This window comes from Oncorhynchus nerka, linkage group LG26 (assembly GCF_034236695.1).
Source record: "Oncorhynchus nerka isolate Pitt River linkage group LG26, Oner_Uvic_2.0, whole genome shotgun sequence".
Lineage (NCBI taxonomy): Eukaryota > Metazoa > Chordata > Actinopteri > Salmoniformes > Salmonidae > Oncorhynchus > Oncorhynchus nerka.
This window is the reverse complement of record NC_088421.1, coordinates 3939959-3955794: the sequence shown is the minus strand read 5'-3', so window position 1 is coordinate 3955794 and position 15836 is coordinate 3939959. Positions and strand designations below refer to the sequence as shown.

The window sequence follows — 15836 nt, the reverse complement described above, 5'->3', positions numbered from 1 at the left end:
GTTCCTTTACATGGTGTTAATAGCTGATACTTTGCTGTGTCAAAATATAATCTTCACAAATTAAGAAATATTTGTATAAAAAAGTTGATTGTCCCATCTTTTAAGAATCCCTGAGCTCTAAAACAGTAAAAATTCTCTCTGCCCCATGGCAAAAAAAAATTCATAGCTTGTAGCTACACTAAATATGATATAACCAAAGATTGTTGTTATCCAGCATTTCTGGACATTACAGGTAAGCCTAATCAAAACACAAAAATAGACTCTACAACTAACCTGGTATTGGCAGTACTCTACCAGTTATCCTAAACATGTCCATTTCCAGTTGCAAGTGGTTCTAGAAATACCAGAGAAAACGCAGATTGATAGTAAATAAAAAATATCTGCGTTTTCTCTGGTGTTTGTGCATTTGCCTGTTGCCTTTTCTTTGCAGGTTTTGCCTTACACACTCTAGTGCAGGAGTATTCAATTTACCCTACGAGGTCCGGAGTCTGCTGGTTATCTGTTCTACCTGATAATTAATTGCACACACCTGGTGTCCAGGTCTAAATCATTCCCTGATTAGAGGGGAACAATTTAAAAAAGCAGTGGAACTGGCTTCTAGGTCCAGAGTTGAGTTTTGAGGGGTATAGTGCATTTTAGAGTTGAAGAGCACCAACCACAGATGCTCGCTAGACCATCTCAAAGACTAAATTCAATATAGAATCAGTGTGACGAGGTCACAAAGAGATTGTTTTACTATTGTAACACACAATGAATAGAATTATATTGTCCCCGTCAGGAGCCCAGGATTTTGCCGTAGATGATATTGTTCTTGTCCCTGGACCACACAATTTTGCATTCCGCTAAGGCACTTCTCTCTCTTTACATCAGTTAGCTACGTTGGTGACCAGGGTGGGATCCAGATTGGGATCCTTTTCATACACATATTGGCCCTGGACACCAGAATGCTCCTAGCGAGAGGGGGGAATAGTAAAGCATGTATTGATGACATTTCTACTGTCTCCATTAGAGGCTTATGCTTTTGGCATAGATGGTAAAACTCTCCATTCTGGACTGCAACATTGTACGATTGTGCCACCCCCCCCATGGCTCTTGACTTGCTATATACTGTACTTTGATTCGTAGGTTACACTATATTTAGATACTTCAAATACTGCCTGAGACACCTTTGCTGTATGTCTCAATACTCAATATTTGGTGTTCTTTGTCACCTCGAATGTATATGCATGAAATGTACATTATGGAAAACATGCGTCAAACTCAGTCATAATTAGTAGTAGAATAATGGATTGGCAAGAATTTGGCAGCTTCAACTTTTAGAAGATTAGCAGGATAGTTAGGCTAATAATTTCAACCACCTACAGTAAATATATTCACGTTCACTAACATTTAGTATTTGAAACTCAAACCGCTTTTTCTATAATCCTGCAGATTCTTTATCATTCTCCAACGCCTCCAACATTACGCATGCCTAGTTTATAAACCTCCATTCTAGCATACATGACACACACATCTTTATCTACACGCTTTTCTTTGGCTTTCTAATCAAAGTATATGATTGAATGTTTCTTTAAGCCTGCAGCTTCTTACTTGAAAAAATACATCTAATCAGCCAAAAACATAACAAAAAATGTCCCTGACAGATAGCTAATGAAACACTAGCCTCATGAGCAGGCAATTTGACATTTACAGTAGCAGGCTAGGCTAGGCTAGTAAAACTAACATTGGCTAGCTTTAAAAAATGTTTTGTCTAAATGGTGAACGGAGTTATCTCTTCATGGGACAATTTGTATTACATGCTGCACTTTTCAAGTACACTCAAAACAGATGTTTAACTCAAGCAGTTTGAGTTTTCAGACCTCACTTGAGGCTGTGTTTACATCCTAGATAGAAACCGTGTTAAAATATACTTTTTATGGGAACATGTGCAAGAATTGAAGGTGCCAACAAATGTTATAGTTATTATAAGAATGTTTTACTGTCATATATACGAAATCTGCTCCCCCCTCGATGGGGTTCGATCAACTTCACATTTTTCCGGCTTCCACCCACAACCTATAGTTGCATATTTGCATATTTGAATTAATACTTGAGAGAGTAGCCCCCCATTCACATTCTATTCCATATTCTGAGCCATAGGCCTATCCAAGCCTTTACACTTAATGTAGTTGGTCCAAAGTTGGCATCGCAACACTCACTTTTTAATGAATTGATACTGCAATTAAAGTGTGTAATCTTGTCAGCAGTTTCTTGACTTTGAGTGCCTCGACTCCTATAAAGTTAATTGAGTATTAGACATTATTAATTCTGTGCCATATTCTGGTCTAGTGGTAATGCTGCTGACTCTGGACCACACACCTTTGCTGCATGGATTCAAACCCTGCCTACGCTTCCTATCTGTATTCCTCTACCTTTCTGTCACACCCCTCCCATTTATAACTTGATATCTCAATATAGAGAGTGAAAATACTAATATATATAAAGAATATATTCATTTCAAGACCATGTACTGCTCATACATGGTGAAAGGAACATAAATAGAATAATGGGTTTTAACATTGGTGGGGACTTTCTGAACTGTTGTAGTTCGACAAACAGTTTAAAGTAATACAGAAAAATATTGGTATTTGATTTCTGATTGACTACATTGACAACATTTTCAGGAAAGGTGTTGTATTTTCCCTTAAATTCACAGAAACAACCATTCACAGCTATTAGTTTAAAAATGCCTTAGTATGTTACACAGTACATGTAAGGTGCATATAGTATATAGTACATATAGTATATGTTCCTGCTGTTCTCTCCTTCTTCCCTTTTTCCTTTTCTTCAAACCTGGTATCAACCGGTCTTCGCCCATTCATCACCCCTCATGTCTGTTTCTGCAGTCACCAAACCCCACCTCCTTCCAACATTGTCACTGTGATAACAGAACAGAACTACCTCGAGACAAACAATGGTGGAAAAATGAAGATAGTTAAACAGAGGCTGGTTACCACTGTCTGCTTAAGGAGGTGGCTCCTTAAGCAGACAACAATGTGATAGTGGTCTGCTTAGTTAATTGACTTCCATTGGGGGAAAAGAAGGAGTGGGCTGTCTTGCTTCCTCTTCCATCTCTGCTTGAGACTCCAGAATGCTGAGTCACAATGACAAGGCAGAAATACAGCCAGGCAAGAGCCTGAGTCAGTCCATACTGTAGTAGAACTGACAGGAGGTTATGACAGAAATAAGCAGGGGTGAAAATGTAACTGGGGACCTGCGGGACACGCATTTTTGCCCCCTCCTACAGTTTTATAATTGGAATGTGATACAAAACGAGGTAACGGTGTGCTTTAGGACCATGTGGATAACTCCGAGCAGTCGTTAGGCTGTTTGCAGTGTTTATGCGACCCGGGGTTGAACATTCTCGGGGTTGAACATTGCAGAAAATAATTGCCCAAAAAATAAAAACAAATTTTTGCCAATTTCAATTTTAATGCTTTGTTTGCCCGTATAATGTTATTCAATGTGTTCTAAAAGGCTAAACTGATCCTAAACCGGCACTCTTACGCTGAGAGGCTTGATGCATACTGCCCCAGAAGACCTAAATTGTGTTCCTACACCCATACTAACATACTGTAAAGTACATACTGTACTTAATGAGTGCAAACTGCATACTAGATACTATTAGTTCATAGGGCTCCCGAGTTGCGCAGTGGTCTACGGCACTGCATCTCAGTGCAAGCAGCGTCACTATAGTACTTGGTTCAAATCCAGGCTGTATCATATCTGGCTGTGATTGGGCCCAGCATTGTTCAGGTTTGTCTGGACTAGGCTGTCATTGAACATATGATTTTGTTCTTCACTGACTTCCCAAGATAAATTAAGGTTACATTTGAGTATACATTAACAGAACGAACAACTTTTAGTTGAGCTTACTAGCGCATCGACTGTCTACCGGAAGCTGATGCTGTTGCTATTCAACCTCTTGCTAGCTTGTTAGCATAACAAATTACTAGTTTGACATCACACGATTCCGGGTGTGTTTGTAAATTCAAAAAAATGTTATACTGTTACACCAGCACCCTGAAAGCACCCTGTCAACAGTTGTGGAAGATCAGGTCATGTGAACTGAAGTTGTTAGGATGGTACTTTATTTATTAATGTATTACCTGATTTATTTTCATTAGCTGTAAAAAGTTTTCCACTTCACAGTTTTAGCTTAATAACCTATGTATGGTTAGATGTATGTAGCTACTGATTTTGTGTAGTTATTTCTAGGCTAATGTAATCAACTGACATACCATTTGTCAACCTCAATATGTTATTTGAAACCGAAAGGTGTATCATCAAATACCATTTCTACAAAAGCCAGCCTTTCTTTCTCTGTCCACTACTATATTCCCATACCTCACACTGAAAATTGAGCTGATATAAAAAGTGTGGTAAACCATACAGTTTTTCTTTTGGCTCTATTCTGGAAAAGGTAAACAATTAAGCTACATGTGCTATTGAAACATGTGCTCTTAGAGAATGAAACAGAAGTTTACAGAACTGCATCTGAAAGTAAAATTCCTTTAATATTCCAAATCAAACGTAGACGCAGACTATTTCTCAATTAGCCTAATATTAGAATGAGTGTTCAAATTCTTCCTTTTTTCTTCTAAGGATAAAACACACACACATTTTTCAACAATAACCGCTGTAGTTAGACCTGCACTGTAGCATTGCTTTTGGCTGATACTACTGCTTTAGTTGTTTCCAATAGAATGTTACTTTGAAATAAACAAAGTAAAAACGGACCGAGATGAAGAGGTCAAGGCGAGAGCATTTACTCCGCCCAAAATATGTCTGCGTGAGATAAGCCCATTTTTTTTTCAAATTACTTGAGGATTATGATCGAATAGCAGTTTCGTAATGTTTAAGCTTTTACAAATGTACTGATATAAGTGGATGCATGTGGCATTCCGGAAACTTTGAGAAAAATTCAGTTTATTTGTGCGTGGTGTTCACACGCGTACCTCCTCTGTCATTGGCTAGAATGGTCCCACCTGATCTTGCCTGTCTTCATTCGTTGAGCACATGTATTTCCATTGATAGAGTGGTCACTCGGCTCTCTTGTCAATATAATAAATCATCTTTGCTTTAGGGGATGTGCATGAGTGGGCTGGTCTTTAAATGACCCGCCTAGTTCCTGTTGAAATTCTAAAGGTGATTGGCTACGCTCTGTGAGGGTGGATTTCACTGACGCATTCCGTTTGGAACAATAAATAGAGCGACCAAGGATCCTTCCAGTTCACAAGTCTGAGAAGACGCATGAAGAAGTTCTTGCTTCAACAGTGATTGAACGGAACTCCTCTGCCTTCGTCCCGCATTATCGAACATTCCGGATTGGTAACATATCACCGACTTGAATTATAATAGCGAAATAGTCTAAGAAACTCTATTTTTGTACTTTCATTTCGATATAAAATAAAATCTGACGAGATGGAGTCTCAGATCCGCCAGAACTATCACCACGATTGCGAAGCTGCCATCAACCGGATGATCAACTTGGAGATGTTTGCCTCCTACACCTACACTTCAATGGTAAGGAGTCTACCAAGATGACCGTTCTGTTGATTTACCTGTGTTATTATGCCTGGGCCTAAATGTCTTCACTTTTCTGTATGCCTAGACAATTAATAACCAATCTCAACTCCGTGAAGTAAATTGGAGTTTTACTTGGCAAGGCTATTAAGAGCCTTCGGGTAGATACAGCATTCAAATGAAGTTGGGAATCTATCCTACCTCTGTCAGAGGGCGTAACAACTCCTTGTCAGGTTACCAAGTAGACTATAGACTAGACTGATTCATCCCTATATCATCAAGCTTAGTTGCCACAACAAGATCAGAATGCTGTCATGTTTTACATATTTACATATATTTTTTTATTCTAACTATGTTTTATGTTTATCCACCCAGGCTTTCTATTTCTCCCGTGACGATGTGGCTCTGCGTGGCTTCGCGCATTTCTTCAAGGAGAACAGCGACGAGGAGCGGGAGCACGCCGACAAGCTACTCTCCTTCCAGAACAAGAGAGGTGGACGCATTTTACTCCAGGACATCAAGGTGAGCACCTGAGCATCGAGGAACACATTTAGATTGTAGACTGATAGAAAATGTCTTTACTCCATGGCGTGTCCAGCGATAAGTTGATATAGAGAACCTAGAGTCCTGAACATACTGCCTCTAACCACTGAACTGAAACTGTGAGGGGTGTAACTCTGTTCACTTTATCCAAACCTTAATGTTTGCTAGTAGTCCTTAACACTTCGGTGTTCACTGTCTTGTGTAGAAGCCAGAACGCGATGAGTGGGGCAATGGGCTGGAGGCCATGCAGTGTGCTTTGCAGCTGGAGAAGAATGTGAACCAGGCCCTGCTGGACCTGCACAAGATTGCCTCTGACAAGGTTGACCCCCATGTAAGTTATGGTGGAACTGCACATCACATGTATGTATCACATAGAATACAGGTAGTGTCTCAGGAGATGATCAGGTCGTTGTAGCTGTGATAACTAATGACACAGGATTGTGTGACCTGCTTCACACGCACACAATGCAGCTAATGCGTAATGGGCCGCAGGTTGTCTAGTGGTTAGATCGTTGGGCCAGTAACAAAGGTTGCTGCTTTGTCAGCTAGGGGATTCAAGGTAAAACTATTCTGCCCCTGAACAAGGCAGTTAACCCACTGTTCCACGTTAGGATGTCATTGTAAATAAGATTGATTTCTTAATTGACTTGCCTAGTTTTAAAATATCAAAGCTGGAAACAAATTATCTGTCCTTATGCCATTACCACCAGGCTCTTGTGTTACTGTATCTACAATAGTCTGTGTTAATTATCTTTTCTGACCTGTGTTTTCCCTCTGTAGCTGTGTGACTTCCTGGAGACCCATTACCTGAATGAGCAGGTGGAGGCCATTAAGAAGCTGGGAGACCACATCACCAACCTCACCAAGATGGATGCTGTCAAAAACAAGATGGCAGAGTACCTGTTTGACAAGCACACCCTGGGAGGCCAGAGCTAAACCACTTCCATCCCCAGGCTATGTTCTCCAGCCTCAGACCAGGACTCCTGGCTTCTCTGATAGATCCTCCTGGCTTTGCATTTATAGGGAGGGGAGAGTGTTAAACTGGTGCAGTGCAACACAGCTGTAACAGTGGTGTTTTTGTTGACAACACTACTGTATTGGAGGCAAGGCATCTTGTAAAACAATAAAACATTTCACTGAAGGTTTTTTGGGGGATTTTCTAAGTGTTGACCTGTAATGATGTTTCAGTCTATTCAGGTTCTTTGCTATTTTACTGAGCATCTTCATACCAGTGATAAATGCTGACAATTGTAGACTTACTAGTGGCTGAGGGTCATAACAATAGAAGTTTAACAAGAGTTTAATAAAGGATGTTACCTTTCGCCACAGAGGGTGTCATTTACCGTATCTTATAGTGCCATTAAATTAAGAGTAGAAATTGTCAACTCGAGGGCCATTTGAGTTAAATGGGTACCTACAGTTGACTTATACCTTTACTCTGTGCATCACAAGTTTATTAGACAGCCTAGAGGACAATCAAACCTGTTAGCCAGCTGTTATGGTGCTTTTATTTTTTTGTGATGGAGAGTTTTGCTCTTACTGACACAAAATTAATCTTTACTCATTCTGTTTATTTCAGTTGATGCCCAATTGTTCCCCTACATCAAAAAAGAACTGAATGCTCCAAATAGTTATGAGTCAAGCCTCGTTCACCATAAGGGGCTTATTGGAGCTGTCATATGGTCGCAGAGCTACTGGTAATTTACTGAAGATGTTCATTTTGGTAATTATAGGCAGGCTTTAGTTAAACTTTAACTGGAAGAGATATTGATACATTGTTAATGTGTCCAGATGGTACATGATTTTCAAGTGGGGCGGCAGGGTAGGCTAGTGGTTAGAGGGTTGGACTAGTAACCGGAAGGTTGCAAGTTCAAACCCCCGAGCTGACAAGGTACAAATCTGTCGTTCTGCCCCTGAACAGGCAGTTAACCCACTGTTCCTAGGCTGTCATTGAAAAAAAGAATTTGTTCTTAACTGACTTGCCTAGTTAAAGGTTAAATTAATAAATAAAAGACCACTTGGTTAAAGGGGAAAATAGCCTAATGAGAAGTGTCTAATCAGCAATTGCATTTAAAATAATTGCTACTTTTCTTTTCACAACTACCACCAACATTTACAACCAAGAAGTATTGACATGGTAAAATTAAGTACATTTTTATGGTAATGGTATTCACTAAGTTGGTTAATATTTAGGGTAAAGTTTCACAACTGTTCTATTTGAAAACATATTTAACAGAAAGGCCATACAGAGGGCTAGAGTTTTGTGATAATCTGACATACCCCAATATGCCTTGAGATGGCATCTGATTAAATTGCATAATCCTTAATTTACCAACATTTGTATTTATGGATCCTTATTAGCTGATGTCAAGGCAGCAGTTACTCTTCATGGGGTCTGGCAAATTAAAGGCAGTTCTATACAATAACACTAAGTAGTCCAGGTGCGACAAAACAAGGGCCTGTAGAACCTTCTGTTGTGTCTTTGACTATGCCGTATTAAGTGATATGACATGCTATTCTATAAAATAATTTCTCCGTAATTAATATTACCTGATTGAGCTAATCATGTAAATGTAATTAACTAGAGAGTCGGGGCACCACGAAATATTTTTTGAGCTGTTATCTTCCGAGTACACTCTTAAAGACCTAGTAATATTTTACATCAATATAGCAGTCAATATTAATCGTCACCTTAATTCAGTCTCATCTGAAAGTTGTAAATTCTTGGTTATCTTCACAAACCCTGGCTAACAAGTTGAATCAGCAATACAAAATTGGGTTTAATTATTTATGTACTAAATACCTAACTAATCACACAGAATTACATATACAAAGAATGAATTATACCTCGATTACAAATTACGTCATAAAGGAAAACGTCCCTAGCGGGCGGAACAGATATGACAGCTTGTTTCACAAAAGAAAAGGGTCTGGGTTTGAGTGAAAGAGTGGGAAGACTGAGTAACAAAGGAAGAAGCTGTGCTATCATAAATACAGTATCTTATGCATTCTAAATTACCGCCCATTTGGAAAAGGAAAATGCCATAAATATTTACTCTGAGCTGCGCTTCGGTAGGTTGGTGGTAGATGGAAGGCCGTGTTGCCCAACCTAGTCCTTTGTCCTTTGAAGAATGTATCTGCTGGTAAAATGGATACGTTGTAGTAACGTCGTTGTGTGGTAGATGGGATACTCTGTCTGTTCCTTCCTAACCTGCATTTGCAGCTGCTGTTGCTAACTCAACGGCTAGGAGGTATCACTTCTGTAGTGAATAAGAGTTCAAAGTTCATACCATTCACAACCAAATCTCAGAATGATGTTGTCTTTGTTCTGTAGTTATTATCTGAACCATTCTGACATCGGACCGTCGTCCTTACATCCTCGGAACAGGAGGTTATATTGTCGTCAAGGCTTTCTATAGGAAGGGAGAGGAGGGCGTGTTTGAAAAGTTTTATAGCCCATGTCCCTTCACAGGGGCGGGCCACTGATTGAGCAGAGCCTACCTTATGAAAACCCAAATCTCACATTTTAGAAGCTAAAATCACATTTCATCGCATCACGAATACTTTCATATTCAAACATTTAAATTGAACAACAATTCCATGTGAATCCGATAACTCTGATGTGTAGACATTCCACTGTAGAGTTTGTCATCTTATCATTGATGAGAATGTCTCAGATGACAACCGAACTGACATGATATTCATTAAGTACCACCACATATGTTCAATTGGTCGGATTACCAGAATATAGTTCATTTCCCGCCACCTTCTGATGTTACCAGAATCTCTATGTTAACCAAGGGGTTTTCAAATGTAACATCAGTAGGGTAGAGAGAGGAAAACGGGGGGAAGAGGTATTTATGACTGTCATAAACCTACCCCCAGGCCAACGTCATGACACTACCTTGTTGATAGCGTTGTTAAGAAGGCAGAGCTTTGCTTTATTATGGACAGACCTATCCCAATCTAAGCTACTGTTTTATCAGTAGCTAAGAATATGTTTTGACCATTACAGAAGTTTAGTCTCAACTTGTTACATTTCCACATTATTATTTACAAGATTTAGTCGATGTTTAGCGTTTAGTGTTTTAATTTTATGTCCCAAATACAATGCCTTTAGTTTTTGAAATGAATGAATTTAGGACTAACTTATTTCATGCCACCCATTCTGAAACTGCTGTGGTAGCTGATGTGTATAGTGTTGAGTCATCAGCATACATAGACACACAGGCTTCACTCAGCGCCAGTGGCAAGTCATTAGTAAAGATTGAAAAAGTAAGGGGCCTAGACAGCTGCTCTGGGGAATGCCTGACTACCTAGATTATGTTGGAGAGGATTCCATAAAAGAACACCCTCTGTGTTCTGTTAGACAGGTAACTCTAGATCCACAATATATTTGGGGATGTAAAGCCATAACACTTACGCTTTTTTCCAGCAGCAGATTATGATCAATAATGTCAAAAGCTGCAGAGAGGTGCTTTATTTATTTAACTAGGCAAGTCAGTTAATTAAGAACTAATTCTTATTTACAATGACACCTACCCCAGACAACACTGTGCCAATTGTGCAGCACCCTATGGGACTCCCATTCACAGCTGGATGTAATACAGTCTGGATTTGATCCATGTACTGTAGTGACACCTCTTGCACTGAGATGCAGTGCCTCAGACCCCTGTGCCACTTGGGAGCCCTAACAGAACATCTCCCACAATCTTTTAGTTTTCATATGTGTTATTTCATAGTTTTGATGTCTTCACTATTATTCTACATTGTAAAACATAAAAAACCCCTTGAATGAATAGGTGTGTCCAAACTTTTGGCTGGTCCTATATTCTGGAGACATTTCCCCCCCTCTTCCCAAGTAAATTACATTTTTTGCCTTCTCCGCTATAGAAGATTATAGCTCAGACTGAATGTCAAAGAAACTAAATGATGATATTCCCATATAGAGTCATATCTTTCCAGGGTATATTCAGCTTGTTTTTTGCATAAAGCATAATGGACCAAAGTGCTGGTATAGATCACTGTATGTAATCGGATCTATTTTATTTTATTCAAAATCTTAGTTAGGCATTTGCTTTTTGAAATTGTCTTCAATAAAAGGTAGGCCTATGGGATACCCTCTCATACCCCCTGAATTCCAGTACTGGTTCTAACTTAACAGCCGTTCAATGACACAGAGGGAGGCTATTTAAAGAGTGCTTGGTTGGTGGAGGAATTGAAGGACAAATCTATGGATATAGCAGCCTATAGCCTAATTCTGTCTGTGAAACAGGTAGAGCTACCTCTTGTTTCTTAAATATGAAGAAATAGGCTCCAACACAAAGCCCTCTTGTTGTTAGTAAATTCTAATTAAATGAAGACGGTTTAAATGAATTATTCATATTCCAATTTGCCAATGTTCTGCACCATCAGCTGTCCATTTCCAATTGATTGTGCCGTGACTGTTGCTTCAAGTTTCAGCACCACAATGTAAGTAACTAAAATCTGGCTTATTGTGATGTCAATAACTTGGATAAATACATCATGGGCAAGAAACATATTGTTTTTCTTCAAATCAATTATAGTAGTAACAAGCTATCATAGTTGACCTCCGGTCCTCAAATGCTCTCCTTCTCAAACTGAACAGAACATAGGCTATAGGCTAGTCTAGGCGCAAGATATTGCATTTTTGGACGAGGCCTTAATCAAAAATAATTTTCTGAGGAATTCTTTGACTCTCTTCCTGAACTGCCACTGTAGGCCTACACAGCACAGCATTGGTTAGGCAGCAAAAAAGAAGGTTTTGATCAGCAAGGGCAGAGCAGGCCTCAGGGTTGGAATATCCGTTGCAGTGTGTAATGCAGTCTAGTTTTATTTACGCTATCCTAGCAGCTATTTTAGAAATATAACTTTGCTCTGTGGTTCTCTGAGGATGCACTTCGTAGCCTGTAGCCTATAGGCTATGAATCATTTGATTGAGACCACGCTAAATAGCCTATTGGCACACGTCATATTTCACGCCCAGCAGAGAATCAGGTGGAATCGGGCATCGATATGTTGCCTAATAAGCAACTAATTCTTAAACACTTAGAAATATTGTCATTCCATACATTTCAAATTACATGACCCTCCCCGGGACTAGATTTTAAAAATAGTAAACCCTCCCCTTGACTGAAATTGAAAAAGCATGACCCTCCCCTACATTCCTCCAGGTACCCACCCTGTACAGTTTTATCCATCTCTTAGCATTACAATTTTATAGTACTAACTAAGAATGTTCTAAAGTTAAAGTTATAAACAGAAGTGATAGTAATACTATAAATGATTAACCGTTACAGAACTCATCTGAAGGGTGACACAGCGTTTTTAGTCTGTACTCTTTCCCCCTCCCCCTCTATTCCTATTTCTCTCCCTCCTTCCCACTCTTTCTCCTGTCATAACCTCCCTTTGGTTGTACTACAGTATGGACTGACTCAGGCTCTGCCCTGGCTGTATTTCTGCCTTGTCATTGTGACTCAGCATTCTGGAGACCCAAACAGAGATGGAAGAGGAAGCAAGATGTTCACTCCCTCAATGGTTCTGTTTCAATGGAAGTCAAGGACTAAGCAGACCGCTATCGCATTGGTGTCTATGGAGGAGCCCCCCCTAAACGGCCTGATTGAACAACCTTCATTTACCCACCATCTTTGGCCTGAAGGCCATTCTTTGCCACTATCACCGTGACAATGGTGGAAGGAGACTAGGTCTCATGACTGTGGAAACAGACGTGAGCGGTGATGAGGGCAAAAACGTCCTGAGTCTAGGACAAAAAGGGAAGAAGTAGAGAACAGCATTAACATACTATGTAACTTACTAAGGCATTTTAAACAAATAGCTGTAATATGGTTGTTTCTGATGAATGTTGGAGGGGAAATACACCAACTTTCCTGATCATTTGGCCAATATACCCCAATCACAACTCAAGTAACAATATTTTTCAATATTTACTTTAAAGTGTTGGTTTAACTAACCGTTTAGAAAATCACCACCAACCCCCTTGTTATTCACACTCAATAGTTTCCTGTGTGTATCAAGAATGATCCACCTCACATAGTGATATCTGGCCAATTTAACACAACTGTGGGAAGCATCGGAGTCAACATGAACCAGCATCCCTGTAGAGTCCTTGCCCCAACGAATTGAGGTTGTTCTGAGGGAAAAAGGGGAGTTTGCAACTCAATATTAGGAAGTTGTTCTTGATGTTTTATACACTTAGTGTATATATACAGTGCTGTACAAAAGTATTTCCCCCTTTCTGATTTTCTCTATTTTTGCATATTTTTGATACTGAATGTTATCAGATCTTCAACCAAAACCTAATATTAGATAAAGGGAACATGAGTTTACAATTTTTATTTATTTATTTAATTAACCAAGTTACGCAACACCTAATTCCCCTGTGTGACAAAGTAATTTCCCCCTTACACTCAATAACTGGTATTGCCACCTTAAGCTGCAATGACTAAAAACAAATGCCAAATACCATATCGGTCCATATTATCAGGCAGGTGTGTTATTTAGCAATAAGCATGATAACCTGTATTATGGGGTTGCCCATCTACATTTACCCCAGTGTGCTAATCATTAGCTAGATCAGTGGTTCTCTAACCTGGTCCCGGGGACCCAAAGGGGTCTACATTTTAGTTTTTTCCCCAAGCACTACACAGCTGATTCAAATCAAAGCCTTTTGATGAGTTGATCATTTGAATCAGCTGTGTAGTGCTAGGCAAAAACAAAAATGTGCACCCGTTTGGGTCTCCAGGACTAGGTTTGAGAACCAGTGAGCTAGATCATAAACTCAAAACATTATCTTGTTGCTAGCAACATAGACTATTGCTGACTTGACTGTCCCAAACTTTCCACTGGTACTCAGCCAAGGATGTATATACACTGAATAATGTAGGCCTATCTGTTACAACGGACCTGTTACTGCCTACCATGCTATGTTGTTGTCTTAGGTCTCTCTTTATGTAGTGTCGTGAAAGGCCTTTCGCCTTTTGGTAGGCCGTCATTGTAAAAAATAATTTGTTCTTAACCGACTTAGCATAGTTAAATAAAGATTAAAAATAAACAAAGCACTTCTCTGCAGCTTTTGACAATATTGATCATAATCTGCTGCTGGAGAAAGCGTAAGTGTTATGGCTTTACATCCCCTGCTATATTGTGGATCGAGAGTTACCTGTCTAACAGAACACAGAGGGTGTTCTTTAATGGAATCCTCTCCAACATAATCTAGGAAGAGTCAGGCATTCCCCAGAGCAGCTGTCTAGGCCCTTTACTTTTTAAAATCATTACTAATGACTTGCCACTGGTGCCGAGTGAAGCTTGTGTGTCTATGTATGCTCATGACTCAACACTATGCACATCAGCTACCACAGTAGGTGAAATCACTGCAACACTTAAGAGCTGCAATCATTTTCAGAATGGGTGGCAAGAAATAAGTTAGTCCTAAATACATACATTTCAAAAACTAAAGGCATTGTATTTGGGACATAAAATTAAAAAACTAAACCCTGAACCTCAACTAAATCTTGTAATGTATAATGTGGAAATGTAACAAGTTGAGAATAAACTTCTGACATGGTAAAAACATATTGATACAACACTAGCTAAGATGGGGATAGATCTGTCAATTTATAAAGCACTACTTTGCCTTCTTAACAACTCTATCAACAAGGTAGGTTCTACAGGCCCTTGTTTTGTCGCACTTGGACTACTGTCCAGTCATGTGGTCAGGTGCCACAAAAAAGGACTTAAGAAAATTACAATTGGCCCAGAACTGGCCTGCACAGCTCACCCTTAAATGTACACAGAGAGCTAACATTAATATTATGAATGTCAATCTCTCATGGCTCAGAATAGAGGAGAGATTGACTTCATCACTACTTGTATTTGTGAGAAGTATTGACGTGTTGAATGCACCCAGCTGTCAGTTTGAACTACGACCACAACTCAGACACCAATGTATACCCCACAAGACATGCCACCAGGTCTCTTCACAGTACCCAAGTACAGGACAAACTATAGGAGGTGCACAGAACTACAGAGAGCCATGACATGGCTACTATTCCACATCAAGTAACTCATTGCAGCAGTAAAATCATATTTAAAACCATAACACAACATATATACTATATACACACACACACATAGATTTTGTGTTGTAGATACGTGGTAGTAGAGTAGTGACCTGAGTGGGAACCCTTAATGTTTTGTGAAATCTATTTAGTAATATAAGGTTAGTTTTATTGTATAGAACTGCCTTTATTTTGCCAGACCCCATGAAGAGTAACTGCTGCCTTGACAGCAGCTAATAGGGATCCATAACAAATACAAATGTTGGTAAATTAAGGAATATGCTATTTAATTAGATGCCATCTAGCTGCCTTTTTTGGGTACATCAGATTACATATCTCTTGCCCTGTGTGTGGCTTTGTGTAACATATTCTCAAATAGAATGACAAAGTTGAGAAACTTTACCCTAAATATAAACCAAGTGAATACCATACAAACGTAATCTATTTTACCATGTCAATACTTTGTTGCACAAAGATAAAAGTTTAGGAGTTATTGAAAATGCCATTGCTGGGTAGACAGTTCCCATTAGCCTATTTTCCCCTTTAACCAAATTGTCTGGCCACCATAAACTAATTTACTATATCTATATAATGAAATCAATATCACTTTCCATTCAAGTGTTTTAATTT

General features: G+C 39.3%; 1 protein-coding gene across 1 annotated transcript; it reads left to right on the top strand.

The window, feature by feature from the left end:
- Positions 1–5241: 5241 nt before the first annotated feature.
- On the top strand, positions 5242–7253 carry LOC115123159 (ferritin, middle subunit-like). Its single transcript, XM_029652483.2, has 4 exons — positions 5242–5565; positions 5941–6087; positions 6314–6439; positions 6889–7253. Exons 1-4 carry the CDS (start codon positions 5464–5466, stop codon positions 7042–7044), a joined length of 531 nt encoding a protein of 176 aa, XP_029508343.1. The 5' UTR covers positions 5242–5463; the 3' UTR covers positions 7045–7253.
- The last annotated feature ends 8583 nt before the right edge of the window (positions 7254–15836 follow it).

What these genes read in the sequence shown, in the direction of transcription:
- LOC115123159 (XM_029652483.2), top strand. Translation starts at nt 5,464, where the DNA reads ATGGAGTCTCAGATCCGCCAGAACTATCACCACGATTGCGAAGCTGCC. An exon ending in CCTACACCTACACTTCAATG is followed by an intron (nt 5,566 to 5,940) that starts GTAAGGAGTCTA and finishes TTATCCACCCAG; the next exon opens with GCTTTCTATTTCTCCCGTGA. An exon ending in CTGACAAGGTTGACCCCCAT is followed by an intron (nt 6,440 to 6,888) that starts GTAAGTTATGGT and finishes TTCCCTCTGTAG; the next exon opens with CTGTGTGACTTCCTGGAGAC.